General features: G+C 52.1%; 2 protein-coding genes across 18 annotated transcripts in view; one reads left to right on the top strand and one right to left on the bottom strand.

Moving 5' to 3' along the window:
- NOC2L (NOC2 like nucleolar associated transcriptional repressor) overlaps positions 1-14,608 on the top strand; it is a 43,720-nt gene extending 29,112 nt beyond the window's left edge. Inside the window, exons 18-19 of the mRNA XM_020782267.3 lie at positions 10,019-10,171; positions 12,823-14,608. Of these exons, the coding sequence (XP_020637926.3) occupies positions 10,019-10,171; positions 12,823-12,950 (281 nt within the window). The 3' untranslated portion in view covers positions 12,951-14,608. The remainder of the gene's footprint in view (positions 1-10,018; positions 10,172-12,822) is intronic.
- Positions 14,609-14,908: 300 nt separating this feature from the next.
- Positions 14,909-21,105, bottom strand: part of SAMD11 (sterile alpha motif domain containing 11) — a 116,705-nt gene continuing 110,508 nt past the window's right edge. For all 17 annotated transcript variants that reach the window (XM_020782262.3, XM_020782259.3, XM_020782255.3 and 14 more), the window contains 2 exons: positions 18,327-18,437; positions 14,909-16,319 (listed from right to left, as the gene is read on the bottom strand). In XM_020782262.3, the coding sequence (XP_020637921.1) occupies positions 16,071-16,319; positions 18,327-18,437 (360 nt within the window). In that variant the 3' untranslated portion in view covers positions 14,909-16,070. The remainder of the gene's footprint in view (positions 16,320-18,326; positions 18,438-21,105) is intronic.

Raw genomic sequence — 21,105 nt, 5'->3', positions numbered from 1 at the left:
TACAGGCACCGGAAAATGGCCACCCTATGGAGGATCTTCGCTGGATGCTGAGGTATTTCATCCATTGGAACGCACTGAACTGGTTTTCAATGCATTTCAATGGGATTTTTACTTTCGCTTGACGATGATTTCGTTCTACGATTTTGCTGGAACAGATTATCCTCGTCAAGTGAGGCACCACTGTATTAAACCTGATAACAAAAACCCTTAAAAAAGGAAAGGAAGGAAGGAAAATCAGATGGCACGGACTAATCTAAGAGTGGATGGAGGAAAAGAGGGGAGGGGAGAGGAAAAAGAAATGGGGGGAGGAAGGTGGTCAGCTGGGTCTGTGTGGAAAGCCTCCTCCCTGTTTAAGGGCAGTAGCATATTTATTTGCCGTACTGTAGTTTTGACTGCAGCCCTGTTTTGTGCCGACTGATCCCTTCCCCACCTGCTCTTCAGCCGTCTCCTTGATAACGTCATAGCCTGCAGCCCCTCAGTATACCAAGAGGCTGTGTGAGCTCTGGAGCGGAGAGGGCGTTTGGGGGCAATCGTGTCAGCCGCCCAGGTCCTCCCCAGATACCATCTCTAGACCTGGGCTTTGACAGGGTTGTCTTATCCGGTTGGCCGGACGCTCTCCCAGAGCCTCTTGGAACTGTTCCGGGTCAAGAAGATTTTCATGGGTCCATTCTCCCCGCGGAAGGGGGTTGCGATAGACAGGTCGACTCCCAGTAGGAAGTGATCGGTCCATGACAGTGGACGGGAGTTCACAGTCCCTGCCTTCTGTTCACTATCACCTTGGCAGTCGAGAACACCAGGTCCAGAGCGTGACCAGCTGAATGCTTAGGGCAGATGACATGTTGGGACAGGTTCATGGCTGTCATGACACCCAATAACTCCAGGGCCGGGCCGGAAAGCTTTAGTTCAGCGTGGATGTTGAAGTCCCTGGCTATCAATCGTCTGGGTGACCTCAACATCGCAGCCGAAATGAACTCAGCCAGCGCTGGCAGGGATACGGCTGGGTCGTGGGGAGAACGGTACACCAGCACCATTCTGAACCTATCCCTATGCCACACAGTCAGGTGCAAACACTCTAGGCCTGGCCTTGAAAAGCGAAGCAGTCCTCCTGGCATCTATAGAGTCTCTGTGGGCTGTTGCCACCCCTCCCCTCCAATCTGCCCTGATGCCACACAGGGTATAATCCGGGGGGGGGGGCGGGGGGGATGAACATCTGAGAGAGGGCCATGCCTCCCAGATCGCCCACCCAGGTCTACCTGATACACACCAGGTCTGCATTCCCTTCCTCATCGGGTCAGATGGAACTTACTCTAAATAGACCTGGCGTTAAATCAGCAGGATGGTCATACTGGAGGCACAGCTGAGCTGGTGAGCTAGCGCTCATCCACTTTGGGGGGTGGCAAAGTCAGAGCACATAACAGGTGTCAGTTGCCTGGCATGTGGTGTCCTGTAATGGTAGGTAGGCCTGCCTCCCACAGCGTACTTTCCTCGGCCCAACACCATCAGGATGGCAGCACCGTCCATTGAAACGAGACTCCCTCCCACCCTGACCCAAACTTACAGGGAAGGAAAAACAAAATAGACATAAACCAAACAACTCCTGGGTTGCACCAGCACTCGAAAAAGGTCGCTACCAAATAGTAATAATACCAATAGAAAGAAGAAGAAAATACAAAAATGAAGGTTAAAAACCCATATCTGAGCAATTCTGGTATTAGAATAACCCTTACAACCCTGCTGAGCTCTGCCACCTCTCTCTCTCTTTTCTCTCATCCTTCGGTTCTCATGCCATCTAAGACTTGGATGAACTTGGGTCACGTTTAGGAGCAGAAGAAAGCAGCAAAGCCAGACCCTTGAGCTAGTATTGCCAGCTCTGAATGGCAGCAGATGTAGTTTTCAGATAAAGCAGGGTATTCACAGCCGTGTAGAAGATTTTCCCTATTTTAGTTCGCGACAGCTGTTATGATGTGAGAAAGAGGCTGTCCTAGGAGAAGGGTGGGAAGATGGATAGGATTTGAGCCCAACTGTAATCTTTAATTTTTGGAAAGTCATTACGGTGTTTCGCGTTGGGAAAGCTACAGAACGGTATTGCAGGAAAGGGCGCAGTGGATGGGTAGGGAACCTCGTAGGGCCCAATTCAGCCCCAGGGCCTCATGTTTCCCCACCTCTGATATAAAAGCATCTCTCTTGGTAGAAAGCTTTGCCAAGAAAAATCAATAGAAAAACATTTTTTAAAAAAAAAATCAATAAAATGGAGACTCAAATCGGGCAGAAAAAGAGCAGTTAAGCATTTTCCGCATTCTGCAAGGAGAGCCAAATATCCGTTTGGTTGGAAGGGGGACATCCCCCCCCTCTGGATTCGGGGACTAGGGAAAGAGGGGCCTGGGCAAGTGGAGAAAAGGGGGGGCTCCAAGAAGAAAGGGGGAGGCAGGGGGTCCTCCCAGCCCCCCCTCATTAACTCCAGAGAGATCCCCAAAGCAGGAGCCCAGTCCGTCCTTGTTGATTGAGCCTGTTTCCTCTCTATCCCAGAGCTTTGGTTTCTTGCCTGAGTGCAGATGAGTGGAAAATAAGCCGTTAATAGCTAGGAAATTACCAATTTTCTGTTAATTAGCAGCAGCTCACAGCCCCTCTCCTTTTTTTTTTAATTAAATATTGCAGTAGTTAAGCACTCATTAGCGCTTTATAGTGACTATAATCTCTGCGGAATAAGTTTTCGTCTGGAGAGCTGGCTGGCTCCTGATTGTTAACCACTGCAAGCTGGGAAATCTGGTTTTACGAAGGTGTAGAGGAGAGGGGCCCCAATCCCTCATCCCTTTCTGCATTGCAGTGGCTTCTTCCCATCCTTTGATCTGACTCTGTTGTTTCTGCGAACGATCCCGTACAAGCAACTAGGGCATAATACATTTCCTCTCCTGTTCTGTTCTTCAGCCATCTTTGCCTTCCCAGTTTCTAATCTCATGGCAAGTGTGTTTTTTGTGTTTCAAATTGAAAACCACATTCTTCAAGCGAACCATCACAGGTTGTGCAGATGTGCCGTGGTGGTTGCACATTTATCGCCTCTCGCTCTGAAGTGGAGAACTTTTTTAGTACTGTTTCATCTCTTTAACTCTTAAGAACCTTTACACTGAGCAAAGCATAGGCCCCCTTGTTACCCTCCGGTTGTGTCTGGATTAGGGCTCTCATAAGCCCCAGCCAGTCTGGCTAGCAGTTGAGGTCATGCGAAGCGTAGTTCAAAACCTGATGAGGGCTTCAACTTTGCCTGCCTGTGTCCGAGCAGGGAGCAGAACCACAGTGATCGGCAGATAGATGCCACAGTTTACCTTCTTGGTGGTGGTCTCTCCATTGCAGAACTTATTCCCCAGGGGAAACCGTGACAGAAGAGTACTTGTGAATAAGCAAGCTGGATAGTGGTAGCTAAGACAGGAGAGGGGAAAGGGATGATCTTGACTCTCCTAAACCATGGTGGCCAAGGTGTGTGATGAGGTGGCTTTTCCTTCCCATTGGGGCAGAATTTTGGATTCAGAGATTGTGGTGCAGAGTCCGTTCATGGATGTATCCTGATGCCTCAGACGTTGCTGCTCCCTTCCAGCCGCCAGACCTTGGTTTGTCTTGGTAGAGAACTGGTTGTGCCGTGTCGTGGTTTAGACTAAGATGTGGGATAATAAGAGCCCAGAAGACCCCAGCTCATGTCCACGCTGGACCATGAAATTCCCGGGGTGTGATCGGAAAGCAGCTGCATCCTTTCAGCCCAGCTCTACCTTGCAGGGTTGTTGTGAGGAAGAAAGCTATATGTGTGGCTTGGCTCGATTGGAGGTGGGACCGGAAAGATAGTCAAAGCATTAATAATCAACTAGGGGTAGGAATCGTACAGTCGGTGGGCCCACTTGGGGCCGACCATCAGTTCCTGCCCCCCCGCGCGGATGCCTGGACGTTGTGCTGCCCCGGCTGTGAATCCCGACCACCCCTCTCCCTCCCTGGTGGCAGGGCCAGGGACCAGCCGTGCTCAAAGAGACCGATCCTGGCTCTGAAGCCGCGCTCCTGAAAAGGAAGACGGAAAAAGGGCGAGGGAGTTTGGAGGCTGGCAGCAGTGGGGGGGGGGAGGCAGAGCTGCCTCGAATTTCCCAGAAGGAGGGTCGGGCGCAAGATGGCCTCCCCGCGCCTGCCAGATTTGATCAATGGCCTGTCTGCGGTCGCAGTGGGAAGAGGCGGCCGCCGCGGCGTTCCTCTCATTTACCGGCTGACGGAGCTCCAGGAAGGGGAGGCGGCGGCTGCGGGCGCTTATTAATGGCTCAGGGAGAGGTGGTGGATGGCCTTGTCAGGAGGCAATTAAAGCCGGCAGAGAGCGGCTCGGGCGGCGGTGGCGCATCCCGCTCTCTCTCTCTCTCTCTCTCCTGGCTGGGCCCCGTAATGAGCGATCTGTCCGCATTAGGCTGACGGTGCACCTCTAATGAACTTTAGCGGGTTTCTTCATTTATCCGGCGCGTAATCATATTACGCCAATTTAATATGGGTTGGGTTGGGGGGGGAAGGCTGTGTGTGTGTGTGTGTGTGTGTGTGCGCGCAGTGACCAGAGCTTGAAAGGAAGATAACACCTCTCCTTCCCCCCCCCCCACTCATTACAGGGACAAATTTTCCCATACATTATTAGCAAACCCAAATCTGTAACAGGAGGTCCTTCCCCCCCCACCCCACCCCAAGAGGTTGGAGTTGAAGTGGGGAGACTGGATTGTCTTCCCTTTATCGGATAATTAGTCACCCTCAAATGCCAGCCGGTCCAAAAGGGGGGGGGTGGAGGAAAAAGAGGGGGGAAGGAACAGAGAATAGATTATGCAATAAGAGCAGATGATAATCGTGAAATCGTTCCTCCAGGGAGGGGCCTCTCTCTCGGAGCTCGCGTTCCTGTCCCCAATTTTGTACATTTTGACCAAATGAAAGATATAATTCACTAGACTTGGGGATGAAAGTGTGCCAAAGGAAGCCGTGGACGTCACAGTTGTTATTGCGGTTGACATCGTTTATCTCGCCTTTCTAACGAGGGTTGCAAAGGCGGCTGATGACGGGAAGGGAGCAACTGAAGGCAAAGTTGTAGAAACATTAGCAATCTGGGACGGAAAACAAGAAATGGAGCTACACTGCCCTGCCCAAATGTTAATGGACTTCATTCTGAGTAAATTTACGTAGGATTGTCTGGTTACTGTCTTGCTGGAGCCTCAGATATTTTTAAGGAGTTCCAAGCTTCTTTCTTACTGGTTTGGGTCTCTGGCTGTGCAACCAGAGGTTGGGAGTTCGATTTCCCCACTGGGCCTCTTGAGAGAAGAGCCAGCCTGGGTAGCCTTGGGCAAGCTGCACCCTCCCAGGGATCCCTGCCCAGAAGAAGGGAAGCGGAAACCTACCTCTTGAGTTTTTTGTACCTGGAAAACCCTGAAAAGGGCCGTCGTAGGTCAGAACTGACTTGATGCCACAGAGTTATTTTTTTCTAACTCTCTGGCTGTGTCTCACTTAACAACCCTCTGGTTTGACTTTGCTGTGTGAGCTTAGCTGAGTGTGGATTTGAACCTGGGATTTTTATAATCTTTCCGTAGCACTACACTGCCTCCTCCTAGCTCCTTTGCTTATCTAGAATGGAGGAAATAAGGCTGTTGTTTGCACTTAGATGGAGAGCAAAAACAAACAAACCATGTTTTCCGCACGCCCTAAAAGCCATTTTTCTCTGAAAGGTCCTCTGTTGCATTATGCCCATTTTATAGATGAAGGAACCAGAAGTCCTGGGTGGTGGGAATGTCTTAGTGGATCAGACCAAAAGTCCACCCAGCTGACCTTCTTACACTGGCTGGCTAGGCACTCACAGGTAGAGCCCAAAGGTAACAATAGCCTCTCCACTACCTGCAGAGAGTGTGTTTACTCTCTGCATGGAAATAGGGAGGTTTCACTTTAAACTCTCATAGCCGTTGATCGACCTTGAGTTTTCCACAAATTTCTCTAAATCTGCTCAAAAAGGCTTTTCAGTGATCAGTGTCATCTAGTGGCAGTGAGTTCCAAAGTTCAAAGTGCATCTCACAGGGGATTTTCAGGATAATAGAGTTCTGAAGTCCCTTCCAAATTGAGTTAAATGACCTGCTGGGTAGCTCAGGGGTTGAGGTTTGTGCCTGGGGAGCTGGAGGTTGGGGGTTCGATTCCCGCACTGGGTCTCATTGACAGGGGCTGGACTGGACAATCCATAGCCTGCAATTCAAAGGTTTATTATTATCATCATTCTATTATCATCAGAGATTTTGAAAGATGATTGTGTATCTTGTACATCTGCTGGATAGCTCTGCAGTTTCGGTCTCCGGCTGTGGAGCCAGAGGTTGGGGGTTTAGTGACCCTCTGAGCCTTCTTGACAGGATCCATATGCTCCATTCCAGCTCCGCAGTTCTAAAATGATGATGATTATAACCTGGTATACTTTTTTAGTGGCAGAAGGTGGGAGTGAAGGCATCCTGCTTTTAACAGGAATCAGCAGCAGTCTGTTAACCTTTAAAAGAGGGGTGGGGCATCAGGGCCCCCCCTTTGCCTGTGCAACGTAAAAATTCCCTTTTCCCTACAATCGTGTGAACTGGTCCTATGGGAAGCCTTAAGCGAGAGGCAGTGAATTTCCCATCCTCGCCTCTCCCCCCCCGCCCCACTCCACCTCCAGTAATAGCTTCATCGTTAAAGTGATTAATGCAGCCTTTAGAGCCCTCGCTTCCCGACCAAATTGTATTAAAAGTCAGCCTCATATCTCCAGTTCTCTCTCCGCTTCGGGGATTCCGGTGGGGCAGGAAATGTGAGGGGAGACCACCAGGCCAAGAAGATGCTCTTGGCTCCTCGGAGGGCTTTGTGCAGTCCCGTCTCCTCTCCCCACTTCCCTGCTCTGCTGGGGGCCGCCGAGACTCTCTTCGTACTCTTGTGGGGCGATGGGATGGGGCAGGAAGGCCGTAAGACCAGAGTGGGTGGCAGGTCTTCTGGCTCTGGTGGGAGGGAGGGCAACCCACATCAACCCCAAATCTGTCGTTGCCATCATCCCCCTAGGAGGAAAGAGGAGGGAGGCAGGGGAGAGGAGGGTTGGAATCTGCAGGCCAGGGTTCAGATCTCTTCAGAGCTCCGATGTCAAGCGATCGTTTTTCTCCCTGGCATGTTCTGTTCAGGGGAGAGAAAGGGTTTTCTCAGACACGTAGGAAGAGCCTTTGGAAAGCCTGGTTCTTGTTGGGCAAGAGCTGTCTGGATTAGCTCGGCAAGTTCGGTGTCATCATTATCTTAGAACTGTAGAGCTGGAAGGGACCCTGTGGATCATGTAGTCAAGGAGGCACCCGGGGGGGGCGCGGGGGGGGGGAATTGAGCTCCCAACCTCTAACTCTGCAGCCAGAGACCTCGACCACGAGCTACCCAGCAGTTCTGGATGCGGAGCGTATGAAAGTTAGGCATTCATAAAGAGTAAGGAATAGAGGAAGAGTGTGACTCTGGCGGCCCCTCTGGGCCCTTTTTTCCAGGGATTTTTGGCGTGGGGGTGGGAAGAAGAGCTGCCTTCTAAGCATGGTGTCCTCCCCCAACACCATTATAAAATGTAGTACATGTTTGCGAAGTTGGGAGGGGGCTTCCAGACACTTCCAGTTTGGTTTGTTTCCCTGGGGAAGAGGGAGGGGTGCGGGCCGCCCTGCCAGTCCCAGAGATGGAGAATTGGGTCCCCAGTCCCCAGAGTGGGTCCACCTCCAAAATAAAGAAGCAGGCTGTCAAGGAGAGAGAGAGAGAGAAGAAGAAGAAAGAAGAAAAGGCTTTCCCCCAAAATCTCCTTGCTTGTTGCGGGGGTGTCTTTCTAGAAGAGCGATTCTAATATCTCTCTGGAAAGCCAGGCTGCAGTGATAGGGACCCGGGCGTCCATCCGTCTGGGCGCCCTCCCCGACGGCTTGGCGGCAGAAGGAGCGGGAGTCCCTCCAGGTCTCTCTCTGCCTGGCGGCTGCCGCGGATCTTCCATCAGGGCTCCCGGTTGGGAGGTGCTTCTGTTGCCAAGGCACGTCTGCGGCCGGTCCTCTTTCCCACCCAAAAAGACTGAGTGGGGTCTCTTTGTTTTCTCTCCTGCGATGCCGGAGAGAGGCCTGCGGAGAGGCTGGTTAGCATTATTGGGTTGGGAGGCTGCGTAGCCATCCATTTGCGTCTGCCCTGGAGGGGTGGGTGGGAACAGGGGGAGATGAGCCCACCAGCAAAGGCAGAGTTGGAGCCTGAGTACATCAGGGGTGAAGAGAATCCTTGTGTTGTTGTTGTTGATGATGATGATGATACAAAGTGGAGACTCCCAGGAAGGTGAAGGTGCTGCTACAAACCAGAGCCAGCCTGAAGGCTTGTCTGGTCTAGAAGCCCATTCATGTCCTTCCCCGGGAGAAGGGCACCTTCCAGGTCCCGTCCCTCTGCCTTCTTTCTCCAACACCTGATCAGTAGCCATCCCTGGTCCCAGCCTTCATGCGTTCGTCCAGTTCCCTTTTGCATCTATCGCAAGTTGGCTGACGTGAGTTCTATCCTGTGGCAGGGAGTTCCAGAGTTTAACCATGTGCTGGTTTAAACTTTTCCTTTTGTCTTTCACCATGCAGCTTCCACATTGCCTTTCTGCCTTTGCTCCCTCCTCCAGCCTTTTGTGATGCCGTTCACGAAATGAGGCTGGTAGATGCAAGCAAGCTTAATGGGTGCCCTGTTTGTCTCCGAACCTGCGGCGCGTCTGTAGCTGCCTGTACATTGTTAGCAGTGCTGCATGCAAAGCCGGGAAAGGGCAGAGGTCTATCCACAGCCAAGGGCTAGCTAATTGGGTAGCTGCAGGGGGTGGGAGGGATGACTCTGTGTGTTTGTGTGTGTGTGTTTGTATTTATTTGGGGGGGGGTGTTCTTGGCTGTATTTCTTGCCTTGCTTGTTCTGGAGTTAACATAAAATATAGATAGGCATCCCAGCATTTTGCTCCATGGAGGGAATGGTCGGCTGCATTTGATCATTGTCATCATCTTAGAACTGCAGGGCTGGAAGGGACCCTGTGGATCATCCAGTCCATCCTGTCTCAAGGAGGCCCAAGGGGGCAGGGGAGGAATCAGACTCCCGGCCTCCGGCTCCACAGCCAGAGACCGAAACCACTGAGCTATCCAGGCAGCTCAAGGAAGCTGGCTTCCTTGGGGGGGGGGGGGTCGGGGGCAAAAGCAAAGCAGCTGCTAACTGCAAGGGCCACAAAGGCCGTTTGCCAAGAAGGGCATGTGAACGATGGAGAGTGTAGTGCACTGTTTCCACCAGACGTGTGCCCTTTTAAAGACCGTTAAGTCACTTCTGTGTCCCATAGCTAAGCGGGTGTCATGGTGAGGAGTGAAGCCAAGGGACCTCCCCCATTCCCGTCTCGGATGTATTGCATCTTTGAGTGTCTTAAGGCAACCCCCCCCCTCCCAGCCTCAGTCTTCCTAATTCCCCTACTTCCAATTAGCAGCATAAGGATATCAATTCTATCCAGAACTATTATGGTAGGATGCTTATTAAAGGAAACTTTGTGGTTATTTTCTTCTTCTTTGTAAACCCCACACTTGGTTCCTCAAGCACGGAACATAAGCCGGCTGGGGTAATTTTTAGTCCTAAAAGAGTAACTTTTCTAAGATCTAGCCCACCATCCAGTTCCTGCCTTCAGTTTTTCTCTCTCTCCAAACTCGTGCTTGTTTAAATGATTGTGAGCTGCGGTTTGCTTATCTGTGTTGTGTTTTTCTTCTTTCTGCTGAAAGGCTGCTCTAATAATCTGTAGTTTCCTGTTTAGTTCTGCTGTGTATATGCTAGAACACAAAATTTATTTTAAATCTTTTACATTAAAGAACGCAGATTTCCCCTCACCTTAATAAAACAGATAGGCAAGCATGCAGACTTGGGGTGAGTTAGGGTGAATGCCTTGGAACCAAATTTTGGGTTAGAGAAACTTCTGAACCCCTTTCCGGACCCTGAATGGGGAAAGGCTTTGCCTTTTCTGATGTTTATTTTGTTTACTCCGATTCAGAGAAGTCAAAGGCCAAGAAGGACCCAGATGGTGCTTCAGTCGACAGTAGTGAAGAAGAGGATGACGACGACGACGACGATGATGATGGAGAGTATGAAGTAGAGGAGGAAGAGGAAGAGGAAGAGGAGGAAGAAAACTCTAGTGATTCTGATGGTAAGTTTCTGCTTCTAAGGTGGGATGAACTTGTTGGGTTTTAGAGGGGGAGCTGCCTTGGCATGACTGCCATGGTGTGAGTTGGACATTCTGTCTTTGGGATGGTGGCGCTGGCATGGGATTGAAAGAGTGGCGTTCTCTGGTCAGACCTGAGGGTTAAGGAGATGCAGTTTTGTTTCCTGGGAAAAAATAGAAATCCAAGATGCCTTTTTTGGAAATGGAAAGGTGGCCAACATGGGAGTGAGTCACATGCACCGCTGTGATGGTGGTGTTGGCAGGAGCGCACAATCCCAAGACATGCGTCTTCCACATGCTGAAGATCACAGTGGTCACCGACGTGACGGTCCTAACACTGATGAACTGTTCAGAGGTCACAGTTCAATAACAGAACATCCACTTTGTGTACAGAAGACGTTTGCAGTCCCAGTCCTCTGCGGCTCCTGCCCCAAATGCTCTAGGCGTGACAGAGCCTTCTTGGCCTGTGACACCCCCCCCCCGCTCCCGAATGCTGAGTCCCTGCAGTCAGAAGTAGCCAAGGCTGGGTTAGAAGGACAAGAGAGGAACTAACTCTGGATAAAGGGCAGCTCCCCTTCTGTCCGGCTGTAACGGAGAGAGTCGCTCCCTCTTTGGGGGCATTTATTCGCAGACGGAAAACACAAGGGGGAGGAAGCCATGAAACTGGGAGGCCTCCCCACATCTCTCTTCTGGGGTGACCCGCAAGTTTCCTTTTGATTCTTTGGCTCCTTGCTTTCCTGAGGGCTATGAAACGTGTTGGCGAAAATCCTCTGAAGGATTTCTCTCTGTCACCCTTAGCGGTGGAGGGAGAAGAGGTGGTCCCTCCGTTCACCGTCCTGCTTGGGTGTTTGTCACATCTTTAAATAGGTGGCAGCCCCTCTTCTTGCTCTTTAAACGTTCGTATTATAACGGTGCCTCTCAGCAGGGCTGTCTGGGGACCCTTTCTTACCCGCGGGCTGCCTTCCTGACAGGATGTGTTCAGTGCTCATGAAGGGAAGTCAAGGGGGAGCTGGGCCAGAAGCCGCCCGCCTTGCTTGCGGGGGGGGGGGGGGAGAGGTGTTCTTGATTCCACCCATTTTTAGCCTGGGGAGGGCGCCAGCTGCACCACCACAGAGTGGGATGGAGAAGCAGCCACAGCAGCGGGAGCGATTTTGTCTTGGCATGGAAATGCGTGTTGATACAAATGTGCCAGGAGAAAATGGTAGATTGTCAACTTTCCCGGTGGTTCTGGGTTTTTTCCCCTTCTGTTGGCAGTATTCTCTTCCTTCTCCATGAGAAGCATCCTTTCGGTATAAGCCTTCTCCCTTCGCGGGGTGATGGGGCACCCCTCCCTGCCTTCCACTCAATTCCACACACACACACACAACCACCTCTGAAGTGAAAGCAAGAGGGAGGGAGAGAGAACGCCATCCGTGCCCAGCCTGCCGACTGATTCACCGTGGCAGATGGCGGAGTCTTGGCACGGGAGCCCCGGTGCCGTTGCCCAGAATAGATGAACAGCGGAGGCGCGAGCTGACAATGGCTGCGAGCGGTTGGCGGCATTTCCTCGTCAGGTCTTGGAGCGAATTACTCTCTGGGGCCTCCAGGGGCTGGTGCGGCGGGGGCCGGAAGGCTGCTCCCCCCCCCCAGCTGCCTCCGTGTGGGTTCGTGCCAAGTGTTTGGCTGGCCCAGGTTTTCAGGGTGGTACTTGGGGCTTTCTCCCCTCGGCTGGAATTAGCCCTGTGAGATGTGCAGTGACGGGGGTGGAGAGTGTGTGTGTGAAAAGCCCTTCAGTGCTGCAGTCCTGACCCCAAAACACCACCAATGGGTGTCATGGTGGCCGGAGCATCGCACAGACAAGGCCACACAAAGTACCCACACCTAGATGGGCAGCCCAAGGCTCTGGATTCCCCTGCCATCATTTTCGGGGATACAGAAAGCTGAAGGTGCCGAGTGAATTGTGTGAATTTCAGATAACTGTACTTCCGGTGACTGTCCAGCTTGAAACACTGTTCTATCAAGTGAACAGTAAATACAAAATCCTGTTTTGCTGTTGCTTTTTAAAAGAGCTATGTTGTTTAACTCTTAAATGCTTCGTTGTGGTGTTTGGGGGAAAGGGGACTAATATCATTGACTGTTGCTTTAAATCCAGAGTTTTTAAGTCTTCCTTGAATGATGCACAAGAGGGTGGCCTTTACGGACACATAAAAAGGAAGGACTCTCTGATCTCGGTCCACGTTGGTTTCTGAATTTGTTTCCACAGACATTGAAATTCCCCCAAAACGTGTGCCTTCAGCGAAGGCAAATTGTAAACCTGTGCTTCTCCTCATGTGCACAGCATTTATGAGTCCTATGTATGTAGGCAGCCTATTTGCCTGTCTGACACACACACACCCCCGCGGCAAAGGCTTGCCGAGGCCTGGGTCTGCAAACTGCGGTGAAAAGGCTTTTTCCTTGCTCACTTCCCCCTCCTGCTATCTGGGAGATGCAGCAGCCCAGATAAATTAATTAGTGCCTGTGATTAATTAGCAATGAATCGCTTCTGCTTCCCTCTTCCTCCCCCCCGCCCCCTCCCCACCTCATAAGGCAGGATTTACACCCCTCTCTCTCTCTCTCTCTCTCTCTCTCTCTCTCTCTCTCTTGTCTTCCTTCCTCAGGGGGTGCTGTGCGGGCCAAGCCGAAGGGTGTCGGGAAGCAGGTGTCTCGGGCGGAGCTGCAGCAGCTGGCCCAGGGGCCAGACGACGTGGTGGAGGACCTGGATTTCTCCAATGAGGAGGATGAGTGACAGCCACGCTCAGGCGGAGGGTCCCCTTCTCCTCGGCAGAACCACGCAGTGACTTAAGGGGCAGAGGAGGAGGAGGTAGGGCCTGCGCCAGGGGGCCAGCTTAGCTGCTCCTGTTCAGACACACCCTCCGGGGGAGCTTTGAGGCAGGCGTCTCCCACCAGCCACCCCCAAAGGAACCGCTCGGAACGTGCACCCCTTTGCCAGCAGTGTTTCACCGTCTGGGGAACCAGTGCAGTAAAAAACCAAACCAAACAAAAAACCACCTGTGGTTTGGCCGGGGCCAGTAAAGCGGCTCAGGCGAGGCCATAAAAGGCCCTCGTTAAAATCTGCCACTTGTAAATAAGGGGGGGGTGCTGAGCTGGGCTCCCCCACTGCCACGTTCCTGTGGTTTTCTTTTCATGGAAGAAAAACGAGCCTCCAAACCTTCTGTAGACCTCTTCTCCCCCCCCCCCAAGCTACTGCTGTGCAGTGGGTCTCTCCTCCCCCATTTGCCCATCCACGCCCCCTCCCTCCGTGAAGAGCAGCTCAGGCTTAATGGGAGGGGGGGCTGCTCTCCTGCCTGTCCACCCTCTTGGCACAGGGTTCTTGCCCACGTGCTTTCCCCCTGCACCCTTCCTGTTATCCTGATCCTCATCTTGCTAGATGCCAGCCAGGAGCCACAGAGGGAGGGAGGGGGTAGCAGCCTGCCCATAAAAAGACCCTGTGCCCCCCCCCACACACACACACCCAATGAGATCTTGTTATGGAAGATCTGTCACCGCCGATGCCACAGGCCGGACGCAGGACCATGACCCGGAGGATTCAACCAGGCGGTGCTAGGCTCTGCTAAGTGGCTAGCAGGCCTTTTGGCGCCTCCCCTGCCCCTCCCCCCCACACACACACACTGACAGGTTGCCCCCTTGGCTTTACTATGCAAGGCCTCCGACAGGCGCAGGGCAGCCGAGGCACCTGTGAGCAGCCCTTGCACCCCCAGGGCAGCTTGCGATCGCGTTGGACCCGTGCCCCCCCCCCCGGTGTCGGCATCTTTTGTCCTCTGTCCTGCGTTGAGAAGACAGGGATGGATGGAATGGGACGACTGACGTCAGCCCCCCGTTTTCAGCCAGGAGCTTCCACGGCAGCACAAGGGAGCCCTGTGGCACTGGACTCCGACTCCCATCAGCCTGGTCAGTGGTGATACATGAAGTCCATAGTAGTACTAACTTCAACATCAGGAGGACCAGAGGTGGCTCATCACCCTTCCTTGTGGTCATTGTTTACCTGTCCTGCTGATAATAGTGGTTGGGCACAGACCTTTGTAGAGGGAGTGTGTATGTGCGTCTGCTTACCAAGACAGGCCGTGGCACGCCGCCCTTGCCTTTTTCGTGAGAGGCAAACCCGAATTGCCTTTAGAGCTTTAATGGAGCTTCCTGTGTTTCCACAGCTTGAGGGATCGCTGCCTCCAAGCACGCCAGGGCCTGGACACCAACGTCAAACCCTGCCGTGACGCAGCCTTCCACCTCCGAGTTGTTGGTAAGCAACTCGCCAGAACTGTCAGTTGGCACGTTAACAGGATGCCACTGTTAATGGCAGCTTTCTGCCTAGTCTTCCTACTTGTGTAAAGAAAGGTGTTGCTCGGTTGTGCGTCTCCTGGCTTATTAAACAAGAATTTCCACATAAAACCGCCCCTTATAAAATCTGCATCGTGTGCTCACTAGTAAATGGCTGTGTTTTTTTTTTCAACACACCGTTGGCCTGAGGATCAAAAAGCATGTTATCAATCAGGTGACTTTTTTATTATTTAAATTGGTTTGCTGTAAAGGAATGGCCTCTGGGTGATGGATCGTGACCATTTACAATATGTAATGAAGAAGCTGAGGTGCCCACACCAAGCAATCTTTGCCCATTGGGGCGGTGGTGGTTTTTGTGTGGTTGCTTCCCCCCCTCTTAAAAAAATGCAAACAGAAGAGAGAAACCAAATAGAACGTGCAGCTGTTTTTAAACAGAACGGGAAAGTAGAGAGAGAAGACAGACAAGCATCACTCACATGATTGTTTTTTTCCACAACTGTACAAATTGCGAGGTTGGACCGGGGGGGGGGGGGGTGTCGGTGGGAGGCAGCAGGGTTGGCTGGCAGCTGGGCTCGCTCAGGTACCTGTTACCTGGTCCAGGTAAAATGTGCAACTCCATATCTTCTGCAACAAAGCGCGCTCCCATTCCTCTCCCCCTCCACAAGACCCACACACACGCGCACACACACACACTCCCTACACACAAAAACAGAATAAAAGTGGGACACATCTTCTGTATACACACAGTTTGGGGAGGGGGGAAATGCCATCCTCTCTCTCTCTTCCCCCAGCATCTTCCACACTCCCCTTTCTCCCTAAACACAATATTATTATTAATATATATATTTTCTTCGTCTTCCTCTTTCACAAAACAAGTCCAGGCAGGACTTGGGGAGGGCGGGATCTCTTACTTCCAGTCCCTCTGCAACGGCTAAGCAGCAAACCTCTGAAAACGCCATCAAAACAAACGAAAACAAGAGCAAAAAAAGAAAAAACCTGAAACCGCCCCCGCCCCGCCCCCCCGAGTGAGCTGTGCCGTACCATCCCAAGCATGAAGTAAACATGGACTGGAACTGGGGCGCCGGGTCAGTCCGTCTGTCTTTGGTATTGCTTCAAAAGTTGTTAGCGATGCATAGACATCCTGGAAGAGGAATAGGGTATGGGTTCCTGCGAGGGGACGCGTTTCAGACTGAGGGCGTCCCCGCAAGTTTGCAGGACTAGGTAATGGGGGGGGGAGAGAGAAGGTGGCAAACGGGTTTGAGTCTCTCCCTAGAAGTTCTCCAGAGCTGCTTTTTCCATACAGGCCAAAAGAAGGGAACCGGAAAGTTAATTTGCCCCTTTCCCCCCCAGGCAAAAACCACCATGTGTCCTTTGTGAATTGCTTCCAAGAGATCTTTGGATTAGTTCTCCCCCCTCGCCTCATCGGGATCATCCCAAATTTGGATGTGTTTCTTGTCCAAGGACCCACCTCGAGACTTCTTCGGAGGGCCTCGGCCCCAGGAGAGCCGGAGGGCTGAATAGCAGGCGAGAGGGCCAGGCTGCCGTGGGGCAGGGGGGGCAGGCGGCTGGGCAGTTAAGAAGGAGGCTTCGCTGCGTCACTGAGACCAGCCAACAAGGGGTTTCCGTTTTCCTGCTTTGGAGAGATCCGGCTAGGGGGAAGGAGAGCGCTGCTGTAAGGAGAGGAGGCGACGCTCCCGGTGGACGACGGGCGGAGTTCGGCAGGAGGCAGGTCTCGGTCTGTGGGTCGCAGGCCTGGGGGCTGCAGTGGAAAAGCCATAGGGAAGCTGGCCATGTACAACACCCGACCGACCCTCTTGGCTACCTGTGGGGGGGGGGGGACAGCAAAATAAAGAAAGAGGCGATGTCTTTGTGGGGAAATCCATGCAGAAGGGTTTCAGTTTACCAGGATCCTGCCCAGTTTTTCCACCCTGTGTCTGCAGAAACCCCGTGTGCTGCCCAGTTGCCCTCCTGGAGTTCGAGAAAAGGGGGCCTGCTGGAAACCGAGTGAGTCGGAGTGTTTGTACCAAATAATGTCAAAGTTACTTAATTCAAACTGCAATTTCCAAGAACTCTTTGAACAACAGTTTGAACTATAGTTCCCAAGAACTATCATTCCCAGCCACTATCTTGAGTGTGGCTGGTGGAGTTTTGGGAGTTCAAAGTCCCCCGCAAAAGTAACTTCTCCCAAGGTCAAGTCTTTCAGCTGTCAGGGGAGTAAGAAATCTTGGAAACATGTGGCCTGTATGAGTTTCTCAGCTTCCACATCCTTTAAAGCCTGCTGGATCTTTACAAAGTGACTCCCACGTGCGCCATTTATCTCTAGCCCTGTGCGATTCCCCACAGTGTCCCCAGGGGACACCCCACTTTTTGAGTCACTCCTACAGTGTCATTCAGTACAGTTTTTCCCTGAGACAGGGCAGGCTTCCTCGCCCAGCAGCCATATACATTCGTTATATTATGTTAAAACAATAAGGGCAACTTTATTACCTTCCCCGCAGCCCTTACTGTTTACGAGGGGTCTAATAAAAAGGTTCTCTGGGCAATTGTTCCCAGCGGATCAATTCTGCAGGAAATAAAACTGATTCAAGAATGAAAGGGAGGGGAAAAAAGGGGGGGGTTAAAAAAATCCAGCAATTCTAACCCAGTTCTGAGAACACACCTAGCTTACAGGGTTTGGGACTTGAGGTTTTGGTGGGCGACACAGAGGTGTAGCAAGACGGGGCGGGAGACAGGAAAAACTGCAGCAGCAGTACTGTAAATGATTTTAAGACAAAAACATCCATTCTGCTAATCGAATAAGACTTCAGCTTTTGGGGGTTAAATACGAGCCCCTGGTGGTGGTGCTTGTTTTGTAAAAAAACAACACATATTATTTTTGTTCAAGCCTGAACAGGAACCAGCTGTGTAGGTATGAGAGCCAGACAAGAGACCGTGCGGAGAGAAAGGCTGCCCCTCCTCTCAATACAAGCCCCACATCGCTGGCGTCCCTTGGGCTGGCGGAGAAGAGTGAACACTCTTGGGGGGCAGAATTTTAGGGTTCAAGGATGAGGCGCAAAGGACCCCTCTTCTCCTAAAGACCTGGGGAGAGGAGCGGGAGGGACACCGAGAGGCCCACAAAAGGTCTTGATCCACCATTTCAGCCCTTTGGTCCATATGCTGAGGATAGAACCTTTCAGCCTGGGAAATGCCTTTGGTTAGACCCGTGAAACATTACAGACAGGGGTCAGAATCCTATTGGGAGAGTGACGGGCGAGGAGTCGGGGAATCCTCCTGGGTTCAAAATCCCTGCTCAGCCTTGGAGGGTGGGACTGGTGAAACCACCGCTCGGATGTCTTTACCCCAACAGCCACATTAGGGTTGCTATGAGTCAGTTCCCATTTGACAGCACGCAACACACACACACACACACACACAAGGGGAATGGCTTTCGTCCTGGTGGCCAATTGCTACTCTTTGCGAACGTGCCGGTTGGGTTCCTGCCACTTCTCCGATGACAGGACCGTCTGCAGACCTAGGAATGCAACCAATGCCTGGTTTTAAAGAACGGCAATCTGCCTTGTGCAGGTTCGTATCGGCCACTGGATTTGAACCAAGGTTTCTAACTTCCTAGTGATTCAGTGTTGGTGTGGCCCCAGGCTGGAACTCTTTATTTCTAGGGAGAAACTGAACTTTTTTTTTTTTAAACAAAAAGCAGGTAACCAGGAACCGGGCCACGGCATCCTATGAATCCCCAAAGCTCATATTCTCGCCCCAAACGAAACAGGCTTGGGTGGCACAGGAGCGCCTGTAGAGGAGGCGCTTGCGCGTTGTTGCTTTTGGCTTCTCCTACCTGTGACCTTATCTTCAGTGCGGGTCCCAGTTTGAGCCCCATGTTATTCAGTAAGTGCTCTTCGGTCAAAAGGGGCAGGGTCTCGCCATCGATGGCCTGCTCTCGGAAGGCCTGTGGAGGAAGAAGCAAAAGCAGCGTGCTCACAAGAGAGGAACCAGAAGTAGCCCGGAAGCAGGCCTTTGTGGCCAGCATCCCACAAGTTTTTCTCTTTCTTTTTTTTTTAAGGCCTTAAATGTATTTTACGGCTAGATAAACCTGGAAGCGGTGTGCCTTTGAATCGCCTTGCAGGCCTTTGTTTCATCTTGCAAGCCTTTTTTTCCACAACTCCTCCCCCTCCTACCTGGGACAGGTACCTTTAGGGCAGGAACCATGTACTGTACCTGTTGCCCTCGAAACACCCCCACCAGCACTCACCATTTGGTTAGGTTAGGGAAGCAACATTGTAAAGAGTTGCATCTTCGCTCTTCCCCTACACTACACGATTCGTTTTCACAGTGCTTAGTACTCCCAAGGCTTAATGCATTCACAACAGAATCAGACAGCAGATTAGACTGGAGTGCTTCAGAACGCAGACTGGAAAACGCCACTTTTAAATACACCCAATATAGTGGTTTTATGGGAAACAATCTTACTTGCAAATAAGAGAAGCAGCACATGGAGAGGAAAGGAGAGATCCTATCCAAAGCCTTTCCCCACTGTGCTGGATTTCTACTTGCAAGCAGGGGAACATTTCCAAAACAGCGCTCAGTTGGATGAGCTGTTTCATTTCCACTCCTCCATTTCTTCCCCTATCCCTCACGCCTGCCTGCCTTCGTCTGGCTTTTGGGAGACAACAGGGCCGCTGTCCAAATGCGTCTTTAAGCCACCAACAAGGCTTGTGCTCCCCTCCCTCCGGACAGCTGCATCCAGTGTGGCGTGGACTCCCCCTGCCCTGTGACCCAGCAGACTGACTGATTTCCTTCCTTCCTTCCGTCCTCGCCAGCCAGCCTGGCCGGGAGCCAAGAAGAGCTTCTGGGCCGGCGCTGCCTTCAGGCCTCCCTCCCTGGAGTCAAGACCAAACTCTGAAGGACAGGAGGAGGTGGCACAGAGGGAGGGTCCCTGGGCCTCAGAGCACCAAAGGGCAAGGCGTGTGTGTGTGTGTGTGTGTGTGTGTGTGTGTGTGTGTGTGTGTGTGTGTGAGCTCTGTTTCTAACACTGGGATTTGTACTGGGAGATGCCCCCCCACCCTCACCCACCCGCCTTTTGCCTGATGCAAAAAACGGCAGGCGGCTTTTGCTGGCAGGAGCAGAGGTCAGCTATGCGCCAGACCTCCCCGGCAGCTGCGGTTTTCTGCAAGAGAGAAACAGCCAGCAGACACAGCTCCACGGGGCGAGGTTTGCCCAGCAGCCTGCCTTTCTCGCACTGTTAAAAAAAAAAACCTGCTAAAAGCAGAGCCTGCTGTGGACCAAAAAAAAAAAAAACTGAGAAGGAAAAGAAAAATAAGCCTCCTTTTAAGAAGCCTTGGGCCAAACTGGGCTCACTCCCAAATCTCTGCCTGCACAATCAGGGCCACGTTTGCATGGGGACCTAGAGTCCCCCCCCCCCCGCCCGCCTTGGGTCGGCCCCGAAGGGTGAGTTCGTTCCTTCTGCTCTTTCCGAGAGCAGCCTGTCTGTGTCTCCCTCAGCCTGGCAGACCTTGAGGCCGGCTGGCGGCAGGAGTGGTGAGAAAGGAGACGCTCCTTTCGCCCCTATCGGAGGAGGAAGCCTCCAGGACCTCCAGCACCATGGGGTGCAGGCAGGATGAGCCCCTTCCACGCTGACGACTGCAGCTGCGTTCGTTCGGCACCCAGGGTGTCGTTCTAACACTCTTTGACTGCTCAGAGGAGCACAAGGGCTTCCACGGAGAGGGGCAAGGATGGAGCGGTGCGTGCATGCATGCGCGCTTCGGAAGCCGTGCCTTTGAACGTGCTCTTTGTTAGCACCTCAAAAGGAGAGCTCCCCTGCCGTTCTTCCTGCCGGCTTTTGATCTGCGGGAACCAGAATGGAAGCTGAAAGGGGCTTCGAGATCAGAGAGCCGAGCGCGTCAGCCACATGTTGGGGGAGCTGCTGTCAAGAAATGGCGCCGAATGGGCAGCTGCAAAATTGGTGGACGCGGCCCTGCTGGAAAGGAAACGCCGCTTTGGTCACTTTTATGTTTCAACCCCACGTGCTCGCTAAAAGAGGGAGACGAGCCGTGTGTGTGTGTGTGTGCGTGCGTGCGTGCGCGTGCGTTTATAAAAAGGAATTAAACATTCACTGCAGGTTTCAGAGTCTGGCGATTAACATTTCCATTCTCTGAATGAACTGTTGTTCACCTAGGAGTTTCTAAGCATTTTTCCTAAGGACTAGAAACTTGGGAAAGAACTTACTTACAAACAGGCTTGCTGTCATTAAAGGCCTGGGCTTTCTTGCCTAGAATTCTATCTCGGATGAACCATGAAGTCCCCCCCCCTTTTTTTTTTTTTTCAAAAGCCCTACTTTTCTGGAAGCCATCAGGAAGTCTCAAGACTCCAGCCCAGTTTGAGATGGGGTGGAATGAAGAACGGGGAACAGGCATGGTTGGGGGTCTCAGACCACAGAAATATATAAACCGACCATCTCCCCACATGGTGGTGTTCATTTACAGAATCGGGATCCTGCAGCTGAGCAAACCACTAATTTTAAAAAGAGCAAGAGTAGAAAATCTACGTCTATGCCCTCACTTCTCTGCACTGCTGCTGTGCTGTTTTCTTTACCCAAAGAGAAGCCCTAAACCGCTCAC

This window comes from Pogona vitticeps, chromosome 7, assembly GCF_051106095.1.
Source record: "Pogona vitticeps strain Pit_001003342236 chromosome 7, PviZW2.1, whole genome shotgun sequence".
NCBI lineage: Eukaryota > Metazoa > Chordata > Lepidosauria > Squamata > Agamidae > Pogona > Pogona vitticeps.
Note: the sequence above shows the minus strand (reverse complement) of the source record. Positions and strands in the feature narration are given on the sequence as shown.